This window comes from Taudactylus pleione, unplaced genomic scaffold, assembly GCF_031769625.1.
Source record: "Taudactylus pleione unplaced genomic scaffold, aTauple2 ptg001287l, whole genome shotgun sequence".
Taxonomy (NCBI): domain Eukaryota; kingdom Metazoa; phylum Chordata; class Amphibia; order Anura; family Myobatrachidae; genus Taudactylus; species Taudactylus pleione.
The window spans coordinates 443,561-469,179 of NW_028285687.1; the positions used below are offsets into that span (position 1 = coordinate 443,561).

Consider the following 25,619-nt stretch of genomic DNA (forward strand, 5'->3'; position numbering starts at 1 on the left):
CGGTGCTGCCTTACTGGCACCACCGTGATGGCACCGCATCCGCTGCTCTCGTGGGTGTTCTCTGACGTCCGTTGGGGACATTGAATAATGTGGGCTATAGGGGTGCATGTAGGCGTTTGTATACTTAAATGTGACTCCAAAAGCTCAAGCACCCCCCTGTACCCCTTCTGCTGCCTGGGATTTCAGTGATTTGGCTGTGAACTGAGAAACGTTCTCTTTCAGGTGTTTGTTAGTGGAAGCTCCTTTCTCACGTGCACAATCCCTACTGCTGCCTGCCTGCTCCCCAAGTGGGATTGTCTTTAAGGGGAGAGGGAAACTTGCTTCTGCCACTGTGCCTGCACTGTGCCAGCCTCACCTGGGTTCCCCCTCCCTCCCTGCCAGTCTGTGTCCCCCAGGAACTGAGCCTCCCCCCATTTGTTTCCCGAAGCCTCCGTGCAGCCTCACTGGACTAGCCAGCATTAGTCCGAAGTCGGTGCGTAACCGTGCTGGGTCACCTCTCCACTGGTGACGACGATAGAATCCGCATCAGTCTACAGCTGCACTGACTGAGGCGGCCTCCTATAATGCAGATGAGGACTGGGAGAGGCGGTGAGGTATCCTGCATGTACTAGCAATAGATAGAAGTCGGTTGGGACCGACCATTGTTGGTGGAAGATGAGTGACAATAGGTTCTCCTCCCTACACCCCGCACACACACACACACATTTAGGGGACTTGTTTGACAACTTAAGGACCAGATCTGTTTTGGGCATCATTTTAGGTGCAGTGAGGATCTGATAAAATGGGAGCTGCCATATATAGTTAGATGTATAATGCTGAGATCTCCTGATCTCGTTGTAGAGATTCCTAATGCTGTAGCCCTGAGGGGACATTGCAGATATGGAGATGTTCGCCCTTAATTCTCTTAAATTCATCTTAAGGTGCCCATACACGGTGCAATGCACCGTGTAGTGCGACTGCCGATCTGTCAGCAGACGGATCGTGCTGTCTCCCCCTCATCCATCTGAATGGGATCGTACATCGCATCCCAGATCAGATGAACATGCGGGAAGATCTGGGGATGCGATATACGGGAGCCCGCAGCACGATATCAGGTACGATATCGTGCCCATACACAGCATCGTGTGCCGTGTATGTCCACCTTTAGTTTCAACTTATCAAGAAAGCCTGTCGTTCCTGATCACATCCTTGAGGAGTCCAAGTATCTGAAGATATGACCCTATTGCTGGGGTCGGTGTCTGACATCCGCCTGTGCACAGCTTGGTTGTCAGACACGCAGCCCATCTGTCTCTATAAAGACCACAGTGATCAGTCATTTGGAGTTTCTCTCTTCCAGACTAGGCTACCAGGAGTTTTGCTTGTTCGGTCCTGCAGGCTAGGCGAGGGGTGGGACACACGCTGGGTTATTTACTGTAGAAAGGAGAACAGACTTGGAGAGTTCAGTGTCATGCTCCTACACCTTCAGACAAGGCATATTGTGCTTGCCAACCATACAGGATTTCTGTGACTGGTGGTTTTTATTCCACCACAACTTTGCTCAGAGTAACCGTGCGTTGGGGATGCATCTTAGACTCATCTGGACAATTTGTCTGGTCTTTCTGGAGACAGAACCTAGGCTCTTTACCTTAGGGAAGCCTTCAGTCCTTTGTCTGCCAGGGCTGATTATTTCAGTCCTCTACGTTAAGTAGAGATTGCTTTTACTTTGATCTTTTCCTGACCAGAATCTAGATGGATCCTTAAGATTTTTTTTTGCTTGGAACTAGATGAGTTTAGGAGGTTCGCGGATGTCAGTGATGCACCTCCGTATTGGACTTCAGGCCTTAATTTTTTGTTTCAGCTCTGAAGGTGCTCAGTAAGATCTTGGCATAGAGGGTAGCTCCTCTCGTGTAGTGTACGTGTGATGGCTTTTCTTTGCTGGGATGATCTCCTGAAGCTCTGCTGCTGGCTCTGGACTCTCACGGGTTGGATCATGGGCTACAGGAGATCCAACTGACTTTCTCATTCAGTGACTTTATAGGGGTTTCTCTTTTCTTTCTGTCAGCACCGGGTGTTCTCTGCACTTGGGCTTGTGAATTGCTCGCTGGCTTGCCGATGCCTGTTCTCCTTTGCATGATGGTTCTAGGTAACCTGTTTCCTCCTCGAAGTGGCGGAATCTACACCATCCTAACTGATTTGTGCACCATGTTGAGCTACTTCTGTAATAGAACAAGTCTCCTCATCTTTTCCGCCGGGATCAATACCTACATCGAAATCCAGACAAGGGACTTGAGATAGGCGTTGAAATACCGATGCCTATCTTGCTCCCGACGCCGGAATTACGACAGCCCAAACTAGGCAAGTCTTGTTCGCCCTTAGTATTAGTCGCTGGGGGGGAAAGGCTAGGTTTGGGTAGCGTAGAGTGGTTAGGTTTTGGTGGGTGGGGAGGTTAGGCGCCCCTAGGGGGGAAGGATAGGGTTAGACACCCCTGGGGGGCAGGGGGAGTGCTAGGCACCCCCCGGGAGGGTTAGGTTTAGGGTACGGGATGTGTTAGGCAGAGTTACACACAGGACTGTTTTATCTGTCGTCTTATCTGGGGAAACTGTGACCTCTAGGTTTTGTGTGGAGGCTGAGGAGTAGACACTACAAACTATTAATTGTTGCAGCTCATATATTATATTATACACATTAAACAAGACACTTCTCAATTTGTCCGGAAATGGAGGACTGCCCAAATCCAAGCAGGGGGCAGTACAGTTGCAATTGCGCTCATTCATAATGCTCCTGGGCTGTAGCATGGAGCTGGATGAGGAGGACTTATGGTCATGGCTCAATTTATTGCAACTCTAGCCAATGAGATACAAGATGCCTATAACCAATCGGAGGGCAGTGTTTACATTCCTATTGGTTACTCGGCTGAATCTGCCCCACACATTCAACTCCTACTCTGATGGTAGATACTGGCTTGGCCCAACAGATGGATAAACTGTCCAAGGTCTGGTCCACTCCCTGTTCCCATAAACACCAGAAACCTTCCCCTTCAGGTGTTCATTTTCAGGGTGAGGGGGCATCCGAGGGTTCCTCTGAGAAGGATGGAGAATTGTTGGACCAGGATTGGATACATCGTACTTGTTGGGACAATAGTTTACCCGATAGCTTGGGAGTAGTCGACCTCATTCTGGCCGTCCGCCAAGCCTTAAACCTAGCAGAGGACAACCCCCTGCCTCAGTGGCTCCCTCTGATTTGTTTATCAGAAGAAGGAAGAAGACTATTATGTCATGTCTCCTCTAGATCATGTGTGTTAGGGGAATCCGGGCTTAGGTCTATCAGGCGTTTTTTAGGTCCCAACTACGTTCTGGTACATCTTCCCTTTTGCGGAGGTAGACACAACAAAGTGGGAGGTTCCTCCTTTGGTGTATGCCCCCTATTGCCTGCCTGGCAAAGGCCTGGTTCTTCCCACCACCAGTAGAGCTTACCTTGCAGGACGCCACAGGCCGCAAGCGTGAAGCTTTTACTTCAGTCACTATTTTCTCGTGCAGGGACGTCACATCAGTCTTATCAGGGGTCTGGGCCACCAAGACTATGGCGGCCTGGTCACACCAACTGGAGCATAGTATACAGGGGGGTGCGGATCCCTCCTTACTCCTGATCCTCGCTGACCACTTCAAGCAGATCTCCACGTTTGTCAGCCATGCTTCTGTGGATGTCCGGTGCCTCCTTTCTGGTATATCCGCATTGTCCATTTCCGGTAGGCGTCCTGGCAGGCAGACACCAAATCTAAAAAGTCATTGCAGGCAATTTGGTTTGTGGGAGAGACTCTGGGCCTGACTGAGAGATGTATCTTATTCCCAAGTCTAGTGTAAGTAATTACTGCGCTCCCGTGCAGCCAATGGGTATCTCCTGCACAGCGCCTCTACTTCCCATAATATCCATTGTCCCTTCATGGACTGAGAGAAAAGAATGTAAGTACGAAACTCTGCAGGACATTGCCGCGCGGAGGCTGGCGGGGTGCAGGACATTGCCGCGCGCAGGCTGGCAGGGTGCAGCGTGCTTCCTGCACATAGATAGATGGGGTGCAGCTCACGTAGGTATATGGGATGCAGCGTTTTTCCTGCTCGTAGGTAGATGGGCTCCCTGGTGAAGAAAAACCCCTTCACAACAGTTGGCAAAATCAAGAACACTCTCCAGGAGGTAGGTGTATATGTGTCACAGTCAACAATCAAGAGAAGACTTCACAAGAGTGAATATAGAGGGTTCACCACAAGATGTAAACCATTGGTGAGCCTCAAAAACATGAAGACCAGATTAGAGTTTGCCAAACAACATCTAAAAAAGCCATTACAGTTCTGGAACAACATCCTATGGACAGATGAGACAAAGATCAACTTGTTCCAGAGTGATGGGAAGAGAAGGAAAGGAACTGCTCATGATCCAAAACATACCACCTCATCAGTGAAGCATGGTGGTGGTAGTGTCATGGGGTGGGCATGTATGGCTGCCAATGGAACTGGTTCCCTTGTATTTATTGATGATGTGACTGCTGACAAAAGCAGCAGAATGAATTCTGAAGTGTTTCGGGCAATATTATATGCTCATATTCAGTCAAATGCTTCAGAACTCATTGGACGGAGCTTCACAGTGCAGATGGACAATGACCCGAAGCATACTGCAAAAGCAACCGGAGAGTTTTTTAAGGCTAAAAAGTGGAATGTTATGCAATGGCCAAGTCACTCCCCTGACCTGAATCCGATTGAGCATGCATTTCACTTGATGAAGACAAAACTGAAGGGAAAATGCCCCAAGAACAAGCAGGAACTGAAGACATTTGCAGTAGAGGCCTGGCAGAGCATCACCAGGGATGAAACCCAGCGTCTGGTGATGTCTATGCGTTCCAGACTTCAGGCTGTAATTGCCTGCAAAGGATTTGCAACAAAGTATTAAAAAGTGAAAGTTAGATTTAGGATTGTTTAGTTTGTCCCATTACTTTTTTCCCCTTAAAAAGTGGGAGGCACATATAGAAACCGTTGTAATACCTACACCGTTCACCTGATTTGGATGTAATTACCCTCAAATTAAATCTGAAAGTCTGCAGGTAAAGCACATCTTGTTTGTCTCATTTCAAAGCCATTGTGGTGGTGAATAGAGGCCAAAATATGAAAATTCTGTCAATGTCCCAATATTTATGCACCTGACTGTATATGGGGTGCAGCGTGCTTCCTGCACATAGGTAGATGGGGTGCAGCTCACGTAGGTATATGGGATGCAGCTCACGTAGGTAGATGGGGTGCAGCATGCTTCCTGCACATAGATGGGGTGCAGCTCACGTAGGTATATGGGGTGCAGCTCACGTAGGTATATGGGGTGCAGCATGCTTCCTGCACATAGGTATTTGGGGTGCCGCTCACGTAGGTATATGGGGTGTAGCGTGGTTCATGCACATAGATGGGGTGCTGCTCACATAGGTATATGGGGTGCAGCGTGCCTCCTGCACATAGGTATATGGGGTGCAGCGTGCCTCCTGCACATAGGTATATGGGGTGCAGCGTGCCTCCTGCACATAGGTATATGGGGTGCAGCGTGCCTCCTGCACATAGGTATATGGGGTGCAGCGTGCCTCCTGCACATAGGTATATGGGGTGCAGCGTGCCTCCTGCACATAGGTATATGGGGTGCAGCGTGCCTCCTGCACATAGGTATATGGGGTGCAGCGTGCCTCCTGCACATAGGTATATGGGGTGCAGCGTGCCTCCTGCACATAGGTATATGGGATGCAGCGTGCCTCCTGCACATAGGTATATGGGGTGCAGCGTGCCTCCTGCACATAGGTATATGGGGTGCAGCGTGCCTCCTGCACGTAGGTATATGGGGTGCAGCGTGCCTCCCCTATGTAGCTTGATCACAACATCACGAGGGGGCTGTCAGTGACGTCTATGAGCAGGGTAACCTGTATGCCTGTCACCGCTGACCGCTGTATCTGCTTGCTAGATGGAGACTTTCTTCCTCACAAAGATGAGGAGGAGGAGGATGATGAGGAAACCATAGAGATGGAGGAACGTCAGGAAGGAAATGACGCGGAGGCGCACCGTTTGGAGCTTGAACTCCTCAGAAGGGAGAGTGAACTTCCGCTTGATGAGCTACTTCAGAACTTACCTCCTGAAATCCTGCAAGAAGATGCTGACGTGCAGGTATGTTCATCCTCTTCTGGTATATGACCCACGATTAACCCGACATGGAGCTGCTCTGTACGGCCTTCTGTTACCTGCAGCCCACACAGTAAAACAGTCCCCTTATTTCCTCTCTCACATTGTGGGGGTCATCGGGTATATAGAGTGCCACTGTGTGCTCTCTCTCTCTGTACCATTGTGTGTGTATGACACTGCTGCTGTGTCCTCTCTCTGTTTACCATTGTGTGTGTATGACACTGCTGCTGTGTCCTCTCTCTCTCTGTACCATTGTGTGTGTATGACACTGCTGCTCTGTCCTCTATCTCTCTGTACCATTGTGTGTGTATGACACTGCTGCTCTGTCCTCTCTCTCTCTCTGTACCATTGTGTGTGTATGACACTGCTGCTGTGTCCTCTCTGTACCATTGTGTGTGTGTATGACACTGCTGCTGTGTCCTCTCTCTGTACCATTGTGTGTGTGAGACACTGCTGCTGTGTCCTCTCTCTCTCTCTACCATTGTGTGTGTATGACACTGCTGCTATGTCCTCTCTCTGTACCATTGTGTGTGTGAGACACTGCTGCTATGTCCTCTCACTGTACCATTGTGTGTGTGAGACACTGCTGCTGTGTCCTCTCTCTGTACCATTGTGTGTGTATGACACTGCTGCTGTGTCCTCTCTCTCTGTACCATTGTGTGTGTGTGACACTGCTGCTGTGTCCTCTCTGTACCATTGTGTGTGTATGACACTGCTGCTGTGTCCTCTCTCTCTCTCTGTACCATTGTGTGTGTGAGACACTGCTGCTGTGTCCTCTCTGTACCATTGTGTGTATGACACTGCTGCTGTGTCCTCTCTCTCTATGTACCATTGTGTGTGAGACACTGCTGCTGTGTCCTCTCTCTCTCTCTGTACCATTGTGTGTGTGACACTGCTGCTGTGTCCTCTCTGTACCATTGTGTGTGTGAGACACTGCTGCTGTGTCCTCTCTCTCTCTGTACCATTGTGTGTGTGAGACACTGCTGCTGTGTCCTCTCTCTCTCTCTGTACCATTGTGTGTGTGAGACACTGCTGCTGTGTCCTCTCTCTCTCTCTCTGTACCATTGTATGTGTAAGACACTGCTGCTGTGTCCTCTCTCTCTGTACCATGGTGTGTGTGAAACACTGCTGCTGTGTCCTCTCTCTCTGTACCATGGTGTGTGTATGACACTGCTGCTGTGTCCTCTCTCTCTCTCTCTCTGTACCATTGTGTGTGTGAGACACTGCTGCTGTGTCTTGTTCTCCTCCTCATCCTTACTGTAATTTGGGCTATGTTAGTGATAGCTGAATGCTGCAGGCAGGGGGTGGGGTTATAGAGGAGGAGGAGCCAGGGCTGTGCACTCCTACTCAGTGGGTGTGTTCTGTGGCTTGTTCTCCTCTTACTGTAATTTGGGCTATGTTAGTGATAGCTGAATGCTGCAGGCAGGGGGAGGGGTTATAGAGGAAGAGGAGCCAGGGCTGTGCACTCCCACTCAGTGGGTGTGTTCTGTGGCTTGTTCTCCTCCTTACTGTAATTTGGGCTATGTTGGTAATAACTGAATGCTGCAGGCAGGGGGAGGGGTTATAGAGGAGGAGGAGCCAGGGCTGTGCACTCCCTCTCAGTGGGTGTGTTCTGTGACTTGTTCTCCTCCTCCTTACTGTAATTTGGGCTATGTTAGTAATAACTGAATGCTGCAGGCAGGGGGTGGGGTTATAGAGGAGGAGGAGCCAGGGATGTGCACTCCCACTCAATGGGTGTGTGTTCTGTGGCTTGTTCTCCTCTTACTGTAATTTGGGCTTTGTTAGTAATAACTGAATGCTGCAGGCAGGGGGTGGGGTTATAGAGGAGGAGGAGGAGCCAGGGCTGTGCACTCCCACTCAGTGGGTGTGTGTTCTGTGACTTGTTCTCCTCCTCCTTACTGTAATTTGGGCTATGTTAGTAATAACAATGCTGCAGGCAGTGGGTGGGGTTATAGAGGAGGAGGAGCCAGGGCTCTGCACTCCCACTCAGTGGGTGTATGTTCTGTGACTTGTTCTCCTCTTACTGTAATTTGGGCTTTGTTAGTAATAACTGAATGCTGCAGGCAGGGGGTGGGGTTATAGAGGAGGAGGAGCCAGGGCTCTGCACTCCCACTCAGTGGGTGTGTTCTGTGGCTTGTTCTCCTCCTCCTTACTGTAATTTGGGCTATGTTAGTAATAACTGAATGCTGCAGGCAGGGGGTGGGGTTATAGAGGAGATGGAGCCAGGGCTGTGCAATCCCACTCAGTGGGTGTGTTCTGTGGCTTGTTCTCCTCCTTACTGTCATTTGGGCTTTGTTAGTAATAACTGAATGCTGCAGGCAGGGGGAGGGGTTATGGAGGAGGAGGAGCCAGGGCTGTGCACTCCCACTCAGTGGGTCTATGTTCTGTGGCTTGTTCTCCTCTTACTTACTGTAATTTGGGCTTTGTTAGTAATAACTGAATGCTGCAAGCAGGGGGAGGGGTTATAGAGGAGGAGGAGCCAGGGCTGTGCACTCCCACTCAGTGGGTCTATGTTCTGTGGCTTGTTCTCCTCCTTACTGTAATTTGGGCTGTGTTAGTAATAACTGAATGCGGCTGGCAGGGGAGGGGTTATAGAGGAGGAGGAGCCAGGGCTGTGCACTCCCACTCAGTGGGTGTATGTCCTGTGGCTTGTTCTGCTCCTCCTCACTTTAATTTGGGCTATGTTAGTAATAACTGAATGCTGCAGGCAGGGGGAGGGGTTATAGAGGAGGAGGAGCCAGGGCTGTGCACTCCCACTCAGTGGGTGTGTGTTCTGTGGCTTGTTCTCCTCCTTACTGTAATTTGGGCTGTGTTAGTAATAACTGAATGCTGCAGGCAGGGGGTGGGGTTATAGAGGAGGAGGAGCCAGGGCAGTGCACTCCCACTCAGTGGGTGTATGTCCTGTGGCTTGTTCTCCTCCTTACTGTAATTTGGGCTGTGTTAGTAATAACTAAATGCTGCAGGCAGGGGGTGGGGTTATGGAGGAGGAGGAGCCAGGGCTGTGCACTCCCACTCAGTGGGTGTGTTCTGTGGCTTGTTCTCACTGTAATTTGGGCTTTGTTAGTAATAACTGAATGCTGCAGGCAGGGGGTGGGGTTATAGAGGATGAGGAGGAGCCAGGGCTGTGCACTCCCACTCAGTGGGTGTGTGTTCTGTGGCTTGTTCTCCTCTTACTGTAATTTGGGCTATGTTAGTAATAACTAAATGCTGCAGGCAGGGGGTGGGGTTATGGAGAATGAGGAGCCAGGGCTGTGCACTCCCACTCAGTGGGTGTGTTCTGTGGCTTGTTCTCCTCACTGTAATTTGGGCTTTGTTAGTAATAACTGAATGCTGCAGGCAGGGGGTGGGGTTATAGAGGAGGAGGAGGAGCCAGGGCTGTGCACTCCCACTCAGTGGGTGTGTGTTCTGTGACTTGTTCTCCTCTTACTGTAATTTGGGCTATGTTAGTAATAACTGAATGCTGCAGGCAGTGGGTGGGGTTATAGAGGAGGAGGAGCCAGGGCTGTGCACTCCCACTCAGTGGGTGTGTGTTCTGTGACTTGTTCTCCTCTTACTGTAATTTGGGCTGTGTTAGTTATAACTGAATGCTGCAGGCAGGGGGTGGGGTTATAGAGGAGGAGGAGCCAGGGCTGTGCACTAATTTGGGCTATGTTAGTAATAACTGAATGCTGCAGGCAGGGGGTGGGGTTATAGAGGAGGAGGAGCCAGGGCTGTGCACTCCCACTCAGTGGGTGTGTGTTCTGTGACTTGTTCTCCTCCTCTTACTATAATTTGGGCTATGTTAGTAATAACTGAATGCTGCAGGCAGGGGGTGGGGTTATAGAGGAGGAGCCAGGGCTGTGCACTCCCACTCAGTGGGTGTGTGTTCTGTGTCTTGTTCTCCTCTTACTGTAATTTGGGCTTTGTTAGTAATAACTGAATGCTGCAGGCAGGGGGTGGGGTTATAGAGGAGGAGGAGCCAGGGCTGTGCACTCCCACTCAGTGGGTGTGTTCTGTGGCTTGTTCTCCTCTTACTGTAATTTGGGCTATGTTAGTAATAACTGAATGCTGCAGGCAGTGGGTGGGGTTATAGAGGAGGAGGAGCCAGGGCTGTGCACTCCCACTCAGTGGGTGTGTGTTCTGTGACTTGTTCTCCTCTTACTGTAATTTGGGCTATGTTAGTAATAACTGAATGCTGCAGGCAGGGGGTGGGGTTATAGAGGAGGAGGAGCCAGGGCTGTGCACTCCCACTCAGTGGGTGTATGTTCTGTGGCTTGTTCTCCTCTTACTGTAATTTGGGCTTTGTTAGTAATAACTGAATGCGGCTGGCAGGGGAGGGGTTATAGAGGAGGAGGAGCCAGGGCTGTGCACTCCCACTCAGTGGGTGTGTTCTGTGGCTTGTTCTCACTGTAATTTGGGCTTTGTTAGTAATAACTGAATGCTGCAGGCAGGGGGTGGGGTTATAGAGGATGAGGAGGAGCCAGGGCTGTGCACTCCCACTCAGTGGGTGTGTGTTCTGTGGCTTGTTCTCCTCTTACTGTAATTTGGGCTATGTTAGTAATAACTGAATGCTGCAGGCAGGGGGAGGGGTTATAGAGGAGGAGGAGCCAGGGCTGTGCACTCCCACTCAGTGGGTGTGTGTTCTGTGTCTTGTTCTCCTCTTACTATAATTTGGGCTATGTTAGTAATAACTGAATGCTGCAGGCAGGGGGTGGGGTTATAGAGGAGGAGCCAGGGCTGTGCACTCCCACTCAGTGGGTGTGTGTTCTGTGTCTTGTTCTCCTCTTACTGTAATTTGGGCTTTGTTAGTAATAACTGAATGCTGCAGGCAGGGGGTGGGGTTATAGAGGAGGAGGAGCCAGGGCTGTGCACTCCCACTCAGTGGGTGTGTTCTGTGGCTTGTTCTCCTCTTACTGTAATTTGGGCTATGTTAGTAATAACTGAATGCTGCAGGCAGTGGGAGGGGTTATAGAGGAGGAGGAGCCAGGGCTGTGCACTCCCACTCAGTGGGTGTATGTTGTGTGGCTTGTTCTCCTCTTACTGTAATTTGGGCTTTGTTAGTAATAACTGAATGCGGCTGGCAGGGGAGGGGTTATAGAGGAGGAGGAGCCAGGGCTGTGCACTCCCACTCAGTGGGTGTATGTCCTGTGGCTTGTTCTGCTCCTCCTCACTGTAATTTGGGCTATGTTAGTAATAACTGAATGCTGCAGGCAGGGGGAGGGGTTATAGAGGAGGAGGAGCCAGGGCTGTGCACTCCCACTCAGTGGGTGTGTGTTCTGTGGCTTGTTCTCCTCCTTACTGTAATTTGGGCTGTTAGTAATAACTGAATGCTGCAGGCAGGGGGTGGGGTTATAGAGGAGGAGGAGCCAGGGCAGTGCACTCACACTCAGTGGGTGTATGTCCTGTGGCTTGTTCTCCTCCTTACTGTAATTTGGGCTGTGTTAGTAATAACTGAATGCTGGAGGCAGGGGGTGGGGTTATAGAGGAGGAGCCAGGGCTGTGCACTCCCACTCAGTGGGTGTATGTTCTGTGACTTGTTCTCCTTACTGTAATTTGGGCTGTGTTAGTAATAACTGAATGCTGCAGGCAGTGGGTGGGGTTATAGAGGAGGAGGAGCCAGGGCTGTGCACTCCCACTCAGTGGGTGTATGTTCTGTGGCTTGTTCTCCTCCTCCTTACTGTAATTTGGGCTGTGTTAGTAATAACTGAATGCTGCAGGCAGGGGGAGGGGTTATAGAGGAGGAGGAGGAGCCAGGGCTGTGCACTCCCACTCAGTGGGTGTGTGTTCTGTGTCTTGTTCTCCTCTTACTGTAATTTGGGCTATGTTAGTAATAACTGAATGCTGCAGGCAGGGGGAGGGGTTATAGAGGAGGAGGAGCCAGGGCTGTGCACTCCCACTCAGTGGGTGTATGTTCTGTGGCTTGTTCTCCTTACTGTAATTTGGGCTATGTTAGTAATAACTAAATGCTGCAGGCAGGGGGTGGGGTTATGGAGGAGGAGGAGCCAGGGCTGTGCACTCCCACTCAGTGGGTGTGTTCTGTGGCTTGTTCTCCTCACTGTAATTTGGGCTTTGTTAGTAATAACTGAATGCTGCAGGCAGGGGGTGGGGTTATAGAGGAGGAGGAGGAGCCAGGGCTGTGCACTCCCGCTCAGTGGGTGTGTGTTCTGTAACTTGTTCTCCCCTACTGTAATTTAGGCTATGTTAGTAATAACTGAATGCTGCAGGCAGGGGGTGGGGTTATAGAGGAGGAGGAGCCAGGGCTGTGCACTCCCACTCAGTGGGTGTGTGTTCTGTGACTTGTTCTCCTCCTCTTACTATAATTTGGGCTATGTTAGTAATAACTGAATGCTGCAGGCAGGGGGTGGGGTTATAGAGGAGGAGCTAGGGCTGTGCACTCCCACTCAGTGGGTGTGTGTTCTGTGTCTTGTTCTCCTCTTACTGTAATTTGGGCTTTGTTAGTAATAACTGAATGCTGCAGGCAGGGGGAGGGGTTATAGAGGAGGAGGAGCCAGGGCTATGCACTCCCACTTAGTGGGTCTATGTTCTGTGGCTTGTTCTCCTCCTTACTGTAATTTGGGCTGTGTTAGTAATAACTGAATGCTGCAGGCAGGGGAGGGGTTATAGAGGAGGAGGAGCCAGGGCTGTGCACTCCCACTCAGTGGGTGTATGTCCTGTGGCTTGTTCTGCTCCTCCTCACTGTAATTTGGGCTATGTTAGTAATAACTGAATGCTGCAGGCAGGGGGAGGGGTTATAGAGGAGGAGGAGCCAGGGCTGTGCACTCCCACTCAGTGGGTGTGTGTTCTGTGGCTTGTTCTCCTCCTTACTGTAATTTGGGCTGTTAGTAATAACTGAATGCTGCAGGCAGGGGGTGGGGTTATAGAGGAGGAGGAGCCAGGGCAGTGCACTCACACTCAGTGGGTGTATGTCCTGTGGCTTGTTCTCCTCCTTACTGTAATTTGGGCTGTGTTAGTAATAACTGAATGCTGGAGGCAGGGGGTGGGGTTATAGAGGAGGAGCCAGGGCTGTGCACTCCCACTCAGTGGGTGTATGTTCTGTGACTTGTTCTCCTTACTGTAATTTGGGCTGTGTTAGTAATAACTGAATGCTGCAGGCAGTGGGTGGGGTTATAGAGGAGGAGGAGCCAGGGCTGTGCACTCCCACTCAGTGGGTGTATGTTCTGTGGCTTGTTCTCCTCCTCCTTACTGTAATTTGGGCTGTGTTAGTAATAACTGAATGCTGCAGGCAGGGGGAGGGGTTATAGAGGAGGAGGAGGAGCCAGGGCTGTGCACTCCCACTCAGTGGGTGTGTGTTCTGTGTCTTGTTCTCCTCTTACTGTAATTTGGGCTATGTTAGTAATAACTGAATGCTGCAGGCAGGGGGAGGGGTTATAGAGGAGGAGGAGCCAGGGCTGTGCACTCCCACTCAGTGGGTGTATGTTCTGTGGCTTGTTCTCCTTACTGTAATTTGGGCTATGTTAGTAATAACTAAATGCTGCAGGCAGGGGGTGGGGTTATGGAGGAGGAGGAGCCAGGGCTGTGCACTCCCACTCAGTGGGTGTGTTCTGTGGCTTGTTCTCCTCACTGTAATTTGGGCTTTGTTAGTAATAACTGAATGCTGCAGGCAGGGGGTGGGGTTATAGAGGAGGAGGAGGAGCCAGGGCTGTGCACTCCCGCTCAGTGGGTGTGTGTTCTGTAACTTGTTCTCCCCTACTGTAATTTAGGCTATGTTAGTAATAACTGAATGCTGCAGGCAGGGGGTGGGGTTATAGAGGAGGAGGAGCCAGGGCTGTGCACTCCCACTCAGTGGGTGTGTGTTCTGTGACTTGTTCTCCTCCTCTTACTATAATTTGGGCTATGTTAGTAATAACTGAATGCTGCAGGCAGGGGGTGGGGTTATAGAGGAGGAGCTAGGGCTGTGCACTCCCACTCAGTGGGTGTGTGTTCTGTGTCTTGTTCTCCTCTTACTGTAATTTGGGCTTTGTTAGTAATAACTGAATGCTGCAGGCAGGGGGAGGGGTTATAGAGGAGGAGGAGCCAGCGCTGTGCACTCCCACTTAGTGGGTGTGTTCTGTGGCTTGCTCTCCTCTTACTGTAATTTGGGCTGTTAGTAATAACTGAATGCTGCAGGCAGGGGGTGGGGTTATAGAGGAGGAGGAGCCAGGGCTGTGCACTCCCACTCAGTGGGTGTATGTTCTGTGGCTTGTTTCCTCTTACTGTAATTTGGGCTATGTTGGTAATAACTGAATGCTGCAGGCAGGGGGTGGGGTTATAGAGGAGGAGGAGCCAGGGCTGTGCACTCCCACTCAGTGGGTGTATGTTCTGTGGCTTGTTATGCTCCTCCTTACTGTAATTTGGTCTTTGTTAGTAGTAATTGAATCCTGCAGGCAGTGGGTGGGGTTATAGAGGAGGAGGAGCCAGGGCTGTGCACTCCCACTCAGTGGGTGTGTGTTCTGTGGCTTGTTCTCCTCTTACTGTAATTTGGGCTTTGTTAGTAATAACTGAATGCTGCAGGCAGGGGGTGGGGTTATAGAGGAGGAGGAGCCAGGGCTGTTCACTCCCACTCAGTGGGTGTATGTTCTGTGGCTTGTTCTCCTCCTTACTGTAATTTGGGCTTTGTTAGTAATAACTGAATGCTGCAGGCAGGGGGAGGGGTTATAGAGGAGGAGGAGGAGCCAGGGCAGTGCACTCCCACTCAGTGGGTGTATGTTCTGTGGCTTGTTCTCCTCCTTACTGTAATTTGGGCTATGTTAGTAATAACTGAATGCTGCAGGCAGGGGGTGGGGTTATAGAGGAGGAGGAGCCAGGGCTGTGCACTCCCACTCAGTGGGTGTATGTCCTGTGGCTTGTTCTCCTTACTGTAATTTGGGCTATGTTAGTAATAACTGAATGCTGGAGGCAGGGGGTGGGGTTATAGAGGAGGAGGAGCCAGGGTTGTGCACTCCCACTCAGTGGGTGTATGTCCTGTGTCTTGTTCTCCTCTTACTTACTGTAATTTGGGCTATGTTAGTAATAACTGAATGCTGGAGGCAGGGGGTGGGGTTATAGAGGAGGAGGAGCCAGGGCTGTGCACTCCCACTCAGTGGGTGTATGTTCTGTGGCTTGTTCTGCTCCTCCTTACTGTAATTTGGTCTTTGTTAGTAGTAATTGAATGCTGCAGGCAGTGGGTGGGGTTATAGAGAAGGAGGAGCCAGGGCTGTGCACTCCCACTCAGTGGGTGTGTGTTCTGTGGCTTGTTCTCCTCTTACTGTAATTTGGGCTTTGTTAGTAATAACTGAATGCTGCAGGCAGGGGGTGGGGTTATAGAGGAGGAGGAGCCAGGGCTGTTCACTCCCACTCAGTGGGTGTATGTTCTGTGGCTTGTTCTCCTCCTTACTGTAATTTGGGCTTTGTTAGTAATAACTGAATGCTGCAGGCAGGGGGTGGGGTTATAGAGGAGGAGGAGGAGCCAGGGCAGTGCACTCCCACTCAGTGGGTGTATGTTCTGTGGCTTGTTCTCCTCCTTACTGTAATTTGGGCTATGTTAGTAATAACTGAATGCTGCAGGCAGGGGGTGGGGTTATAGAGGAGGAGGAGCCAGGGCTGTGCACTCCCACTCAGTGGGTGTATGTCCTGTGGCTTGTTCTCCTCTTACTGTAATTTGGGCTATGTTAGTAATAACTGAATGCTGGAGGCAGGGGGTGGGGTTATAGAGGAGGAGGAGCCAGGGTTGTGCACTCCCACTCAGTGGGTGTATGTCCTGTGTCTTGTTCTCCTCTTACTTACTGTAATTTGGGCAATGTTAGTAATAACTGAATGCTGGAGGCAGGGGGGAGGGGTTATAGAGGAGGAGGAGCTAGGGCTGTGTACTCCCACTTAGTGGGTCTATGTTCTGTGGCTTGTTCTCCTCCTCCTTACTATAATTTGGGCTGTGTTAGTAATAACTGAATGCGGCTGGCAGGGGAGGGGTTATAGAGGAGGAGGAGCCAGGGCTGTGCACTCCCACTCAGTGGGTGTGTTCTGTGGCTTGTTCTCCTCTTACTGTAATTTGGTCTTTGTTAGTAATAACTGAATGCTGCAGGCAGGGGGTGGGGTTATAGAGGAGGAGGAGCCAGGGCTGTGCACTCCCACTCAGTGGGTGTGTGTTCTGTGTCTTGTTCTCCTCTTACTGTAATTTGGGCTTTGTTAGTAATAACTGAATGCTGCAGGCAGGGGGTGGGGTTATAGAGGAGGAGGAGCCAGGGCTGTGCACTCCCACTCAGTGGGTGTGTTCTGTGGCTTGTTCTCCTATTACTGTAATTTGGGCTATGTTAGTAATAACTGAATGCTGCAGGCAGTGGGAGGGGTTATAGAGGAGGAGGAGCCAGGGCTGTGCACTCCCACTCAGTGGGTCTATGTTCTGTGGCTTGTTCTCCTCTTACTGTAATTTGGGCTTTGTTAGTAATAACTGAATGCGGCTGGCAGGGGAGGGGTTATAGAGGAGGAGGAGCCAGGGCTGTGCACTCCCACTCAGTGGGTGTATGTCCTGTGGCTTGTTCTGCTCCTCCTCACTGTAATTTGGGCTATGTTAGTAATAACTGAATGCTGCAGGCAGGGGGTGGGGTTATAGAGGAGGAGGAGCCAGGGCAGTGCACTCCCACTCAGTGGGTGTATGTCCTGTGGCTTGTTCTCCTCCTTACTGTAATTTGGGCTGTGTTAGTAATAACTAAATGCTGCAGGCAGGGGGTGGGGTTATGGAGGAGGAGGAGCCAGGGCTGTGCACTCCCACTCAGTGGGTGTGTTCTGTGGCTTGTTCTCACTGTAATTTGGGCTTTGTTAGTAATAACTGAATGCTGCAGGCAGGTGGTGGGGTTATAGAGGAGGAGGAGCCAGGGCTGTGCACTCCCACTCAGTGGGTGTATGTCCTGTGGCTTGTTCTGCTCCTCCTCACTGTAATTTGGGCTATGTTAGTAATAACTGAATGCTGCAGGCAGGGGGTGGGGTTATAGAGGAGGAGGAGCCAGGGCAGTGCACTCCCACTCAGTGGGTGTATGTCCTGTGGCTTGTTCTCCTCCTTACTGTAATTTGGGCTGTGTTAGTAATAACTGAATGCTGCAGGCAGGGGAGGGGTTATAGAGGAGGAGGAGCCAGGGCTGTGCACTCCCACTCAGTGGGTGTATGTCCTGTGGCTTGTTCTGCTCCTCCTCACTGTAATTTGGGCTATGTTAGTAATAACTGAATGCTGCAGGCAGGGGGAGGGGTTATAGAGGAGGAGGAGCCAGGGCTGTGCACTCCCACTCAGTGGGTGTGTGTTCTGTGGCTTGTTCTCCTCCTTACTGTAATTTGGGCTGTTAGTAATAACTGAATGCTGCAGGCAGGGGGTGGGGTTATAGAGGAGGAGGAGCCAGGGCTGTGCACTCCCACTCAGTGGGTGTGTGTTCTGTGGCTTTTACTCCTCCTTACTGTAATTTGGGCTATGTAGTAATAACTGAATGCTGGAGGCAGGGGGTGGGGTTATAGAGGAGGAGCCAGGGCTGTGCACTCCCACTCAGTGGGTGTATGTTCTGTGACTTGTTCTCCTCCTTACTGTAATTTGGGCTGTGTTAGTAATAACTGAATGCTGCAGGCAGTGGGTGGGGTTATAGAGGAGGAGGAGCCAGGGCTGTGCACTCCCACTCAGTGGGTGTATGTTCTGTGGCTTGTTCTCCTCCTCCTTACTGTAATTTGGGCTGTGTTAGTAATAACTGAATGCTGCAGGCAGGGGGAGGGGTTATAGAGGAGGAGGAGGAGCCAGGGCTGTGCACTCCCACTCAGTGGGTGTGTTCTGTGGCTTGTTCTCCTCACTGTAATTTGGGCTTTGTTAGTAATAACTGAATGCTGCAGGCAGGGGGTGGGGTTATAGAGGAGGAGGAGGAGCCAGGGCTGTGCACTCCCGCTCAGTGGGTGTGTGTTCTGTAACTTGTTCTCCCCTACTGTAATTTAGGCTATGTTAGTAATAACTGAATGCTGCAGGCAGGGGGTGGGGTTATAGAGGAGGAGGAGCCAGGGCTGTGCACTCCCACTCAGTGGGTGTGTGTTCTGTGACTTGTTCTCCTCCTCTTACTATAATTTGGGCTATGTTAGTAATAACTGAATGCTGCAGGCAGGGGGTGGGGTTATAGAGGAGGAGCCAGGGCTGTGCACTCCCACTCAGTGGGTGTGTGTTCTGTGTCTTGTTCTCCTCTTACTGTAATTTTGGCTTTGTTAGTAATAACTGAATGCTGCAGGCAGGGGGAGGGGTTATAGAGGAGGAGGAGCCAGCGCTGTGCACTCCCACTCAGTGGGTGTGTTCTGTGGCTTGTTCTCCTCTTACTGTAATTTGGGCTATGTTAGTAATAACTGAATGCTGCAGGCAGGGGGTGGGGTTATAGAGGAGGAGGAGCCAGGGCTGTGCACTCCCACTCAGTGGGTGTATGTTCTGTGGCTTGTTTCCTCTTACTGTAATTTGGGCTATGTTGGTAATAACTGAATGCTGCAGGCAGGGGGTGGGGTTATAGAGGAGGAGGAGCCAGGGCTGTGCACTCCCACTCAGTGGGTGTATGTTCTGTGGCTTGTTCTGCTCCTCCTTACTGTAATTTGGTCTTTGTTAGTAGTAATTGAATCCTGCAGGCAGTGGGTGGGGTTATAGAGGAGGAGGAGCCAGGGCTGTGCACTCCCACTCAGTGGGTGTGTGTTCTGTGGCTTGTTCTCCTCTTACTGTAATTTGGGCTTTGTTAGTAATAACTGAATGCTGCAGGCAGGGGGTGGTTTTATAGAGGAGGAGGAGCCAGGGCTGTTCACTCCCACTCAGTGGGTGTATGTTCTGTGGCTTGTTCTCCTCCTTACTGTAATTTGGGCTTTGTTAGTAATAACTGAATGCTGCAGGCAGGGGGAGGGGTTATAGAGGAGGAGGAGGAGCCAGGGCAGTGCACTCCCACTCAGTGGGTGTATGTTCTGTGGCTTGTTCTCCTCCTTACTGTAATTTGGGCTATGTTAGTAATAACTGAATGCTGCAGGCAGGGGGTGGGGTTATAGAGGAGGAGGAGCCAGGGCTGTGCACTCCCACTCAGTGGGTGTATGTCCTGTGGCTTGTTCTCCTTATTGTAATTTGGGCTATGTTAGTAATAACTGAATGCTGGAGGCAGGGGGTGACGTTATAGAGGAGGAGGAGCCAGGGTTGTGCACTCCCACTCAGTGGGTGTATGTCCTGTGTCTTGTTCTCCTCTTACTTACTGTAATTTGGGCTATGTTAGTAATAACTGAATGCTGGAGGCAGGGGGTGGGGTGATAGAGGAGGAGGAGCCAGGGCTGTGCACTCCCACTCAGTGGGTGTATGTTCTGTGGCTTGTTCTGCTCCTCCTTACTGTAATTTGGTCTTTGTTAGTAGTAATTGAATCCTGCAGGCAGTGGGTGGGGTTATAGAGGAGGAGGAGCCAGGGCTGTGCACTCCCACTCAGTGGGTGTGTGTTCTGTGGCTTGTTCTCCTCTTACTGTAATTTGGGCTTTGTTAGTAATAACTGAATGCTGCAGGCAGGGGGTGGGGTTATAGAGGAGGAGGAGCCAGGGCTGTTCACTCCCACTCAGTGGGTGTATGTTCTGTGGCTTGTTCTCCTCCTTACTGTAATTTGGGCTTTGTTAGTAATAACTGAATGCTGCAGGCAGGGGGTGGGGTTATAGAGGAGGAGGAGGAGCCAGGGCAGTGCACTCCCACTCAGTGGGTGTATGTTCTGTGGCTTGTTCTCCTCCTTACTGTAATTTGGGCTATGTTAGTAATAACTGAATGCTGCAGGCAGGGGGTGGGGTTATAGAGGAGGAGGAGCCAGGGCTGTGCACTCCCACTCAGTGGGTGTATGTCCTGTGGCTTGTTCTCCTCTTACTGTAATTTGGGCTATGTTAGTAATAACTGAATGCTGGAGGCAGGGGGTGGGGTTATAGAGGAGGAGGAGCCAGGGTTGTGCACTCCCACTCAGTGGGTGTATGTCCTGTGTCTTGTTCTCCTCTTACTTACTGTAATTTGGGCTATGTTAGTAATAACTGAATGCTGGAGGCAGGGGGGAGGGGTTATAGAGGAGGAGGAGCTAGGGCTGTGTACTCCCACTTAGTGGGTCTATGTTCTGTGGCTTGTTCTCCTCCTCCTCCTTACTATAATTTGAGCTGTGTTAGTAATAACTGAATGCGGCTGGCAGGGGAGGGGTTATAGAGGAGGAGGAGCCAGGGCAGTGCACTCCCACTCAGTGGGTGTATGTCCTGTGTCTTGTTCTCCTCTTACTGTAATTTGGGCTTTGTTAGTAATAACTGAATGCTGCAGGCAGGGGGTGGGGTTATAGAGGAGGAGGAGCCAGGGCTGTGCACTCCCACTCAGTGGGTGTGTTCTGTGGCTTGTTCTCCTCTTACTGTAATTTGGGCTATGTTAGTAATAACTGAATGCTGCAGGCAGTGGGAGGGGTTATAGAGGAGGAGGAGCCAGGGCTGTGCACTCCCACTCAGTGGGTGTATGTTCTGTGGCTTGTTCTCCTCTTACTGTAATTTGGGCTTTGTTAGTAATAACTGAATGCGGCTGGCAGGGGAGGGGTTATAGAGGAGGAGGAGCCAGGGCTGTGCACTCCCACTCAGTGGGTGTATGTCCTGTGGCTTGTTCTGCTCCTCCTCACTGTAATTTGGGCTGTGTTAGTAATAACTGAATGCTGCAGGCAGGGGGTGGGGTTATAGAGGAGGAGGAGCCAGGGCAGTGCACTCCCACTCAGTGGGTGTATGTCCTGTGGCTTGTTCTCCTCCTTACTGTAATTTGGGCTGTGTTAGTAATAACTAAATGCTGCAGGCAGGAGGTGGGGTTATGGAGGAGGAGGAGCCAGGGCTGTGCACTCCCACTCAGTGGGTGTGTTCTGTGGCTTGTTCTCACTGTAATTTGGGCTTTGTTAGTAATAACTGAATGCTGCAGGCAGGGGGTGGGGTTATAGAGGATGAGGAGGAGCCAGGGCTGTGCACTCCCACTCAGTGGGTGTGTGTTCTGTGGCTTGTTCTCCTCTTACTGTAATTTGGGCTATGTTAGTAATAACTGAATGCTGCAGGCAGGGGGAGGGGTTATAGAGGAGGAGGAGCCAGGGCTGTGCACTCCCACTCAGTGGGTGTGTGTTCTGTGTCTTGTTCTCCTCTTACTGTAATTTGGGCTATGTTAGTAATAACTAAATGCTGCAGGCAGGGGGTGGGGTTATGGAGGAGGAGGAGCCAGGGCTGTGCACTCCCACTCAGTGGGTGTGTTCTGTGGCTTGTTCTCCTCACTGTAATTTGGGCTTTGTTAGTAATAACTGAATGCTGCAGGCAGGGGGTGGGGTTATAGAGGAGGAGGAGGAGCCAGGGCTGTGCACTCCCACTCAGTGGGTCTATGTTCTGTGGCTTGTTCTCCTCTTACTGTAATTTGGGCTATGTTAGTAATAACTGAATGCTGCAGGCAGGGGGAGGGGTTATAGAGGAGGAGGAGCCAGGGCTGTGCACTCCCACTCAGTGGGTGTATGTCCTGTGGCTTGTTCTCCTCCTTACTGTAATTTGGGCTATGTTAGTAATAACTGAATGCTGGAGGCAGGCGGTGGGGTTATAGAGGAGGAGCCAGGGCTGTGCACTCCCACTCAGTGGGTGTGTGTTCTGTGGCTTGTTCTCCTCCTCCTTACTGTAATTTGGGCTGTGTTAGTAATAACTGAATGCTGCAGGCAGGGGGAGGGGTTATAGAGGAGGAGGAGCCAGGGCTCTGCCACTCAGTGGGTGTGTGTTCTGTGTCTTGTTCTCCTCTTACTGTAATTTGGGCTATGTTAGTAATAACTAAATGCTGCAGGCAGGGGGTGGGGTTATGGAGGAGGAGGAGCCAGGGCTGTGCACTCCCACTCAGTGGGTGTGTTCTGTGGCTTGTTCTCACTGTAATTTGGGCTTTGTTAGTAATAACTGAATGCTGCAGGCAGGGGGTGGGGTTATAGAGGATGAGGAGGAGCCAGGGCTGTGCACTCCCACTCAGTGGGTGTGTGTTCTGTGGCTTGTTCTCCTCTTACTGTAATTTGGGCTATGTTAGTAATAACTGATTGCTGCAGGCAGGGGGAGGGGTTATAGAGGAGGAGGAGCCAGGGCTGTGCACTCCCACTCAGTGGGTGTGTGTTCTGTGACTTGTTCTCCTCTTACTGTAATTTGGGCTATGTCAGTAATAACTGAATGCTGCAGGCAGGGGGTGGGGTTATAGAGGAGGAGGAGCCAGGGCTGTGCACTCCCACTCAGTGGGTGTGTTCTGTGTCTTGTTCTCCTTTTACTGTAATTTGGGCTATGTTAGTAATAACTGAATGCTGCAGGCAGGGGAGGGGTTATAGAGTAGGAGGAGCCAGGGCTGTGCACTCCCACTCAGTGGGTGTGTTCTGTGGCTTGTTCTCCTCTTACTGTAATTTGGGCTATGTTAGTAATAACTGAATGCTGCAGGCAGGGGAGGGGTTATAGAGGAGGAGGAACGTATGCTGTTTAGAACGTAGCCTTTTGGTGCCCAGACTCCTCCTTCCCCACCTATAGCCCAGTGTATTCCAGGTTCCCCCATGGACTCAGAGAAGAGGATTTATTAGATAAGAACCTAAATCCCATTTTTCCTTTTCTTTCCATAATGATGATCCCAATAGTTTTCAGTTTGGAAACACATAACCTGGAGCAAATTCTCCATAGTCACCCAAATACTAGTGATGGAATAATTTGTATAATGAGGAGACAGCGCCATATCGACAGCAACTGGTTCCAAATGCAAATGTCACACCTAGAATCAACTCCAGACCTTTTACCTGCTTAATTGATAATGAAATAACGAGGGAATAGCCCACACCTGTCCATGAAATAGCTTTTGAGTTGATAGTCCCATTACTTTTGGCCTTTTAAAAAGTGGGAGGCACATATAGAAACCGTTGTAATTCTTACACCGTTCACCTGATTTGGATGTAATTACCCTCAAATTAAATCTGAAAGTCTGCAGGTAAAGCACATCTTGTTTGTTTCATTTCAAAGCCATTGTGGTGGTGACTAGAGGCCAAAATATGAAATTTCTGTCACTGTCCCAATATTTATGCACCTGACTGTATGTGTGTGTGTGTGTGTGTGTGTGTGTGTATATATATATATATATATATATATATATATATATATCGTATGATTATATATTGTAGTAGATGGACCATCCTATACGTTATAGACATCTGCTTACTGCTTGCAGGATCGTCTTCAGGATCACCAGCATTCAGACACTGAGGAGGAGGAGGATGGTGAATTTACTGCAGATGAGGATGAAGGTGAGTGGGTGCACACAGCAATATAAGCAACGCTAGCACCAGGCACTCTGCGGTCCTGACATTTGGGGACATGTGCTGGTGACACTGCACCATAGGAGGGTTGCCTGTGCCTGGTCACTGTCAGCCCGTCATAGATGGGATAGCTACATATGGGGAGAGGATGGTACAGCCGCAGACCCTTGGCACATGGGATCTCCACTTACCAAGTAACTACTGCCCCCATCATGTGGCCCATAGACGCGATGGCAGAGTTGTCTCCACCATTGCAGCACATGCTGTACCTTAGAGGGCTCAGTACGCTGGGACTAGTGATTATGGGAGGAGTATAGGAAGCCATTGTGTCTGTACCTGCCCACTGACTCACACCTGGCTGTATGTGCACAAGCCTTAGATATTGTCCTGTCTATTGCTGGGTGTAATTGTGTGTCTGTACTTAGGTGAGGATGAGGAGGACACTATTGAGGCGGAGGAAGTGCTGGCAGGACGGCAGGACCACACGGAGGAGCTCTGTCAGCTGGCTAGGGAAGGTAAGAGGCCATTCCTATTTCATTCATCTGGGGGATGCCATTATAGGGTTATGTGTTGTGAGGTGTTGAATCATACACTAACCCCCTATATAATCCCTCCCTTTCCACCATAGTCTTGTTTTTAGTGCCTTGGAGTAAGGCACTAGCTAGGTCCTAGCTTTTAGTTGGATTTCATTTCTTTATCTTGCTGTGTGGTTTGGGTGGTTAGTTCCTGGCAGCAGGTGACCAGCACTAGCGGAGTGGGAGTTATATAGAATAGAGGTTTGTGTGTAACACTGTATCCCACTCTAAAGACGGCCTCTGGGAGAGTCACCAAACTACATAGTCCCTGGGTCTCTCTCCATACCAGACACACATCTGAGGGGGCCATTGGCAAAAGAGAAGGTAAGCTTTATACATTGTATGTAAAAGACCTAGTTGCCGTATTTACTGCCTCCCAGCACGCCAGCGTGCCTCACACCTCCCCAAGCTTCCACAGCACTCCAGAAGGTTCCTTCTGGAGAACTGCCGGCTGCAATTACAGAGCAGCAACATGCTGCTGGCTTTTGTGGGGGGGAGAGGCTTGTGGAGCACCCGCAGGACGCGGCACCACTGCACGTGCAGGCGCGCCGCCGGTGAAGTCATTAGTATGTGCCGCAGTATCGTTCGGGTTGAAACGCTTGAGACTAGGAAGCAGCTGTCACGGCCAGGGTATTTCAGCATGGCACTAGGCGAGTGTTACCTGTGAGGTCATTGTGACGCGGGCTGTCTGGTGGCGGAGCTGGTGTCTGGCGGGGGGCTTTGGCTGCGCGCGTTGTTGTGCGGGCCTGTTGTCACTCTGCGCTGGTAAGGCCTGGCGGCGTCTCCTTTCCGTTTGGCATGGGCGCTGCCATCTTGCCTTCTGGCCATGTGATGCGGCTGGCCAATCCTGGTGAGTCACATGTTCCCTCCAGCCAGTAACAGCACGGCATGGGGTATTTAGGAAGGGTCAGTGCCTTCCTTCTTTGCCAGTGCAACGTGTATCTCAGCCTAGCTGAGAGGGAGTTCTCTGTGCTTATCCTGTTCCTGTGAATTCGCTGTCTGCCAGTCTGCCTGTCAGCTCCTAGCTCCCGCTTTACTACCCCGCTTCCTCCATCACCCTTGCCCATACCTGAGTTCCTGAGCCTGCTGACATCCTACTCATTTGCCTTAGTTCACTACTTGCATACCTGGCTTATTATTTCCTGCATCACTACCTGCATACCTGGCTTATTATTTCCTGCATCACTACCTGCATACCTGGCTTATTATTTCCTGCATCACTACCTGCATACCTGGCTTATTATTTCCTGCATCACTACCTGCATACCTGGCTTATTATTTCCTGCATCACTACCTGCAAACCTGGCTTATTATTTCCTGCATCACTACCTGCATACCTGGACAGCTCTAATTGTTTCTACTTGGACATTAACCCATTACTCCCACCACAGAACTCTTGTGCACATATATATATTCCTGGACTTTTATTTACTGCCATATTTTATGTCTACTCAAGCACTTATTAAAAAACCTAGTTTTTTATTCAAACCCGCTTCTGTGATCGCTCCTGCTACCACCCCGGGTCCACAAATAACCCAGAACATAACAGCAGCCCGGCAACACCACCCCCAGGTATTTAAGTATCCGCAGCCCACACGGTTCAG

At 50.6% G+C, this 25,619-nt stretch overlaps 1 protein-coding gene across 2 annotated transcripts in view; it reads left to right on the forward strand.

The window, feature by feature from the left end:
* Window positions 1-25,619, forward strand: part of SRCAP (Snf2 related CREBBP activator protein) — a 261,121-nt gene that overhangs the window by 94,665 nt on the left and 140,837 nt on the right. Inside the window, exons 7-9 of one of the 2 annotated variants that reach the window (XM_088462894.1) lie at window positions 5,962-6,161; window positions 23,353-23,428; window positions 23,866-23,955. In XM_088462894.1, coding sequence (XP_088319020.1) covers window positions 5,962-6,161; window positions 23,353-23,428; window positions 23,866-23,955 — 366 coding nt within the window. The remainder of the gene's footprint in view (window positions 1-5,961; window positions 6,162-23,352; window positions 23,429-23,865; window positions 23,956-25,619) is intronic. The other variant, XM_088462895.1, reaches the window with a different exon arrangement.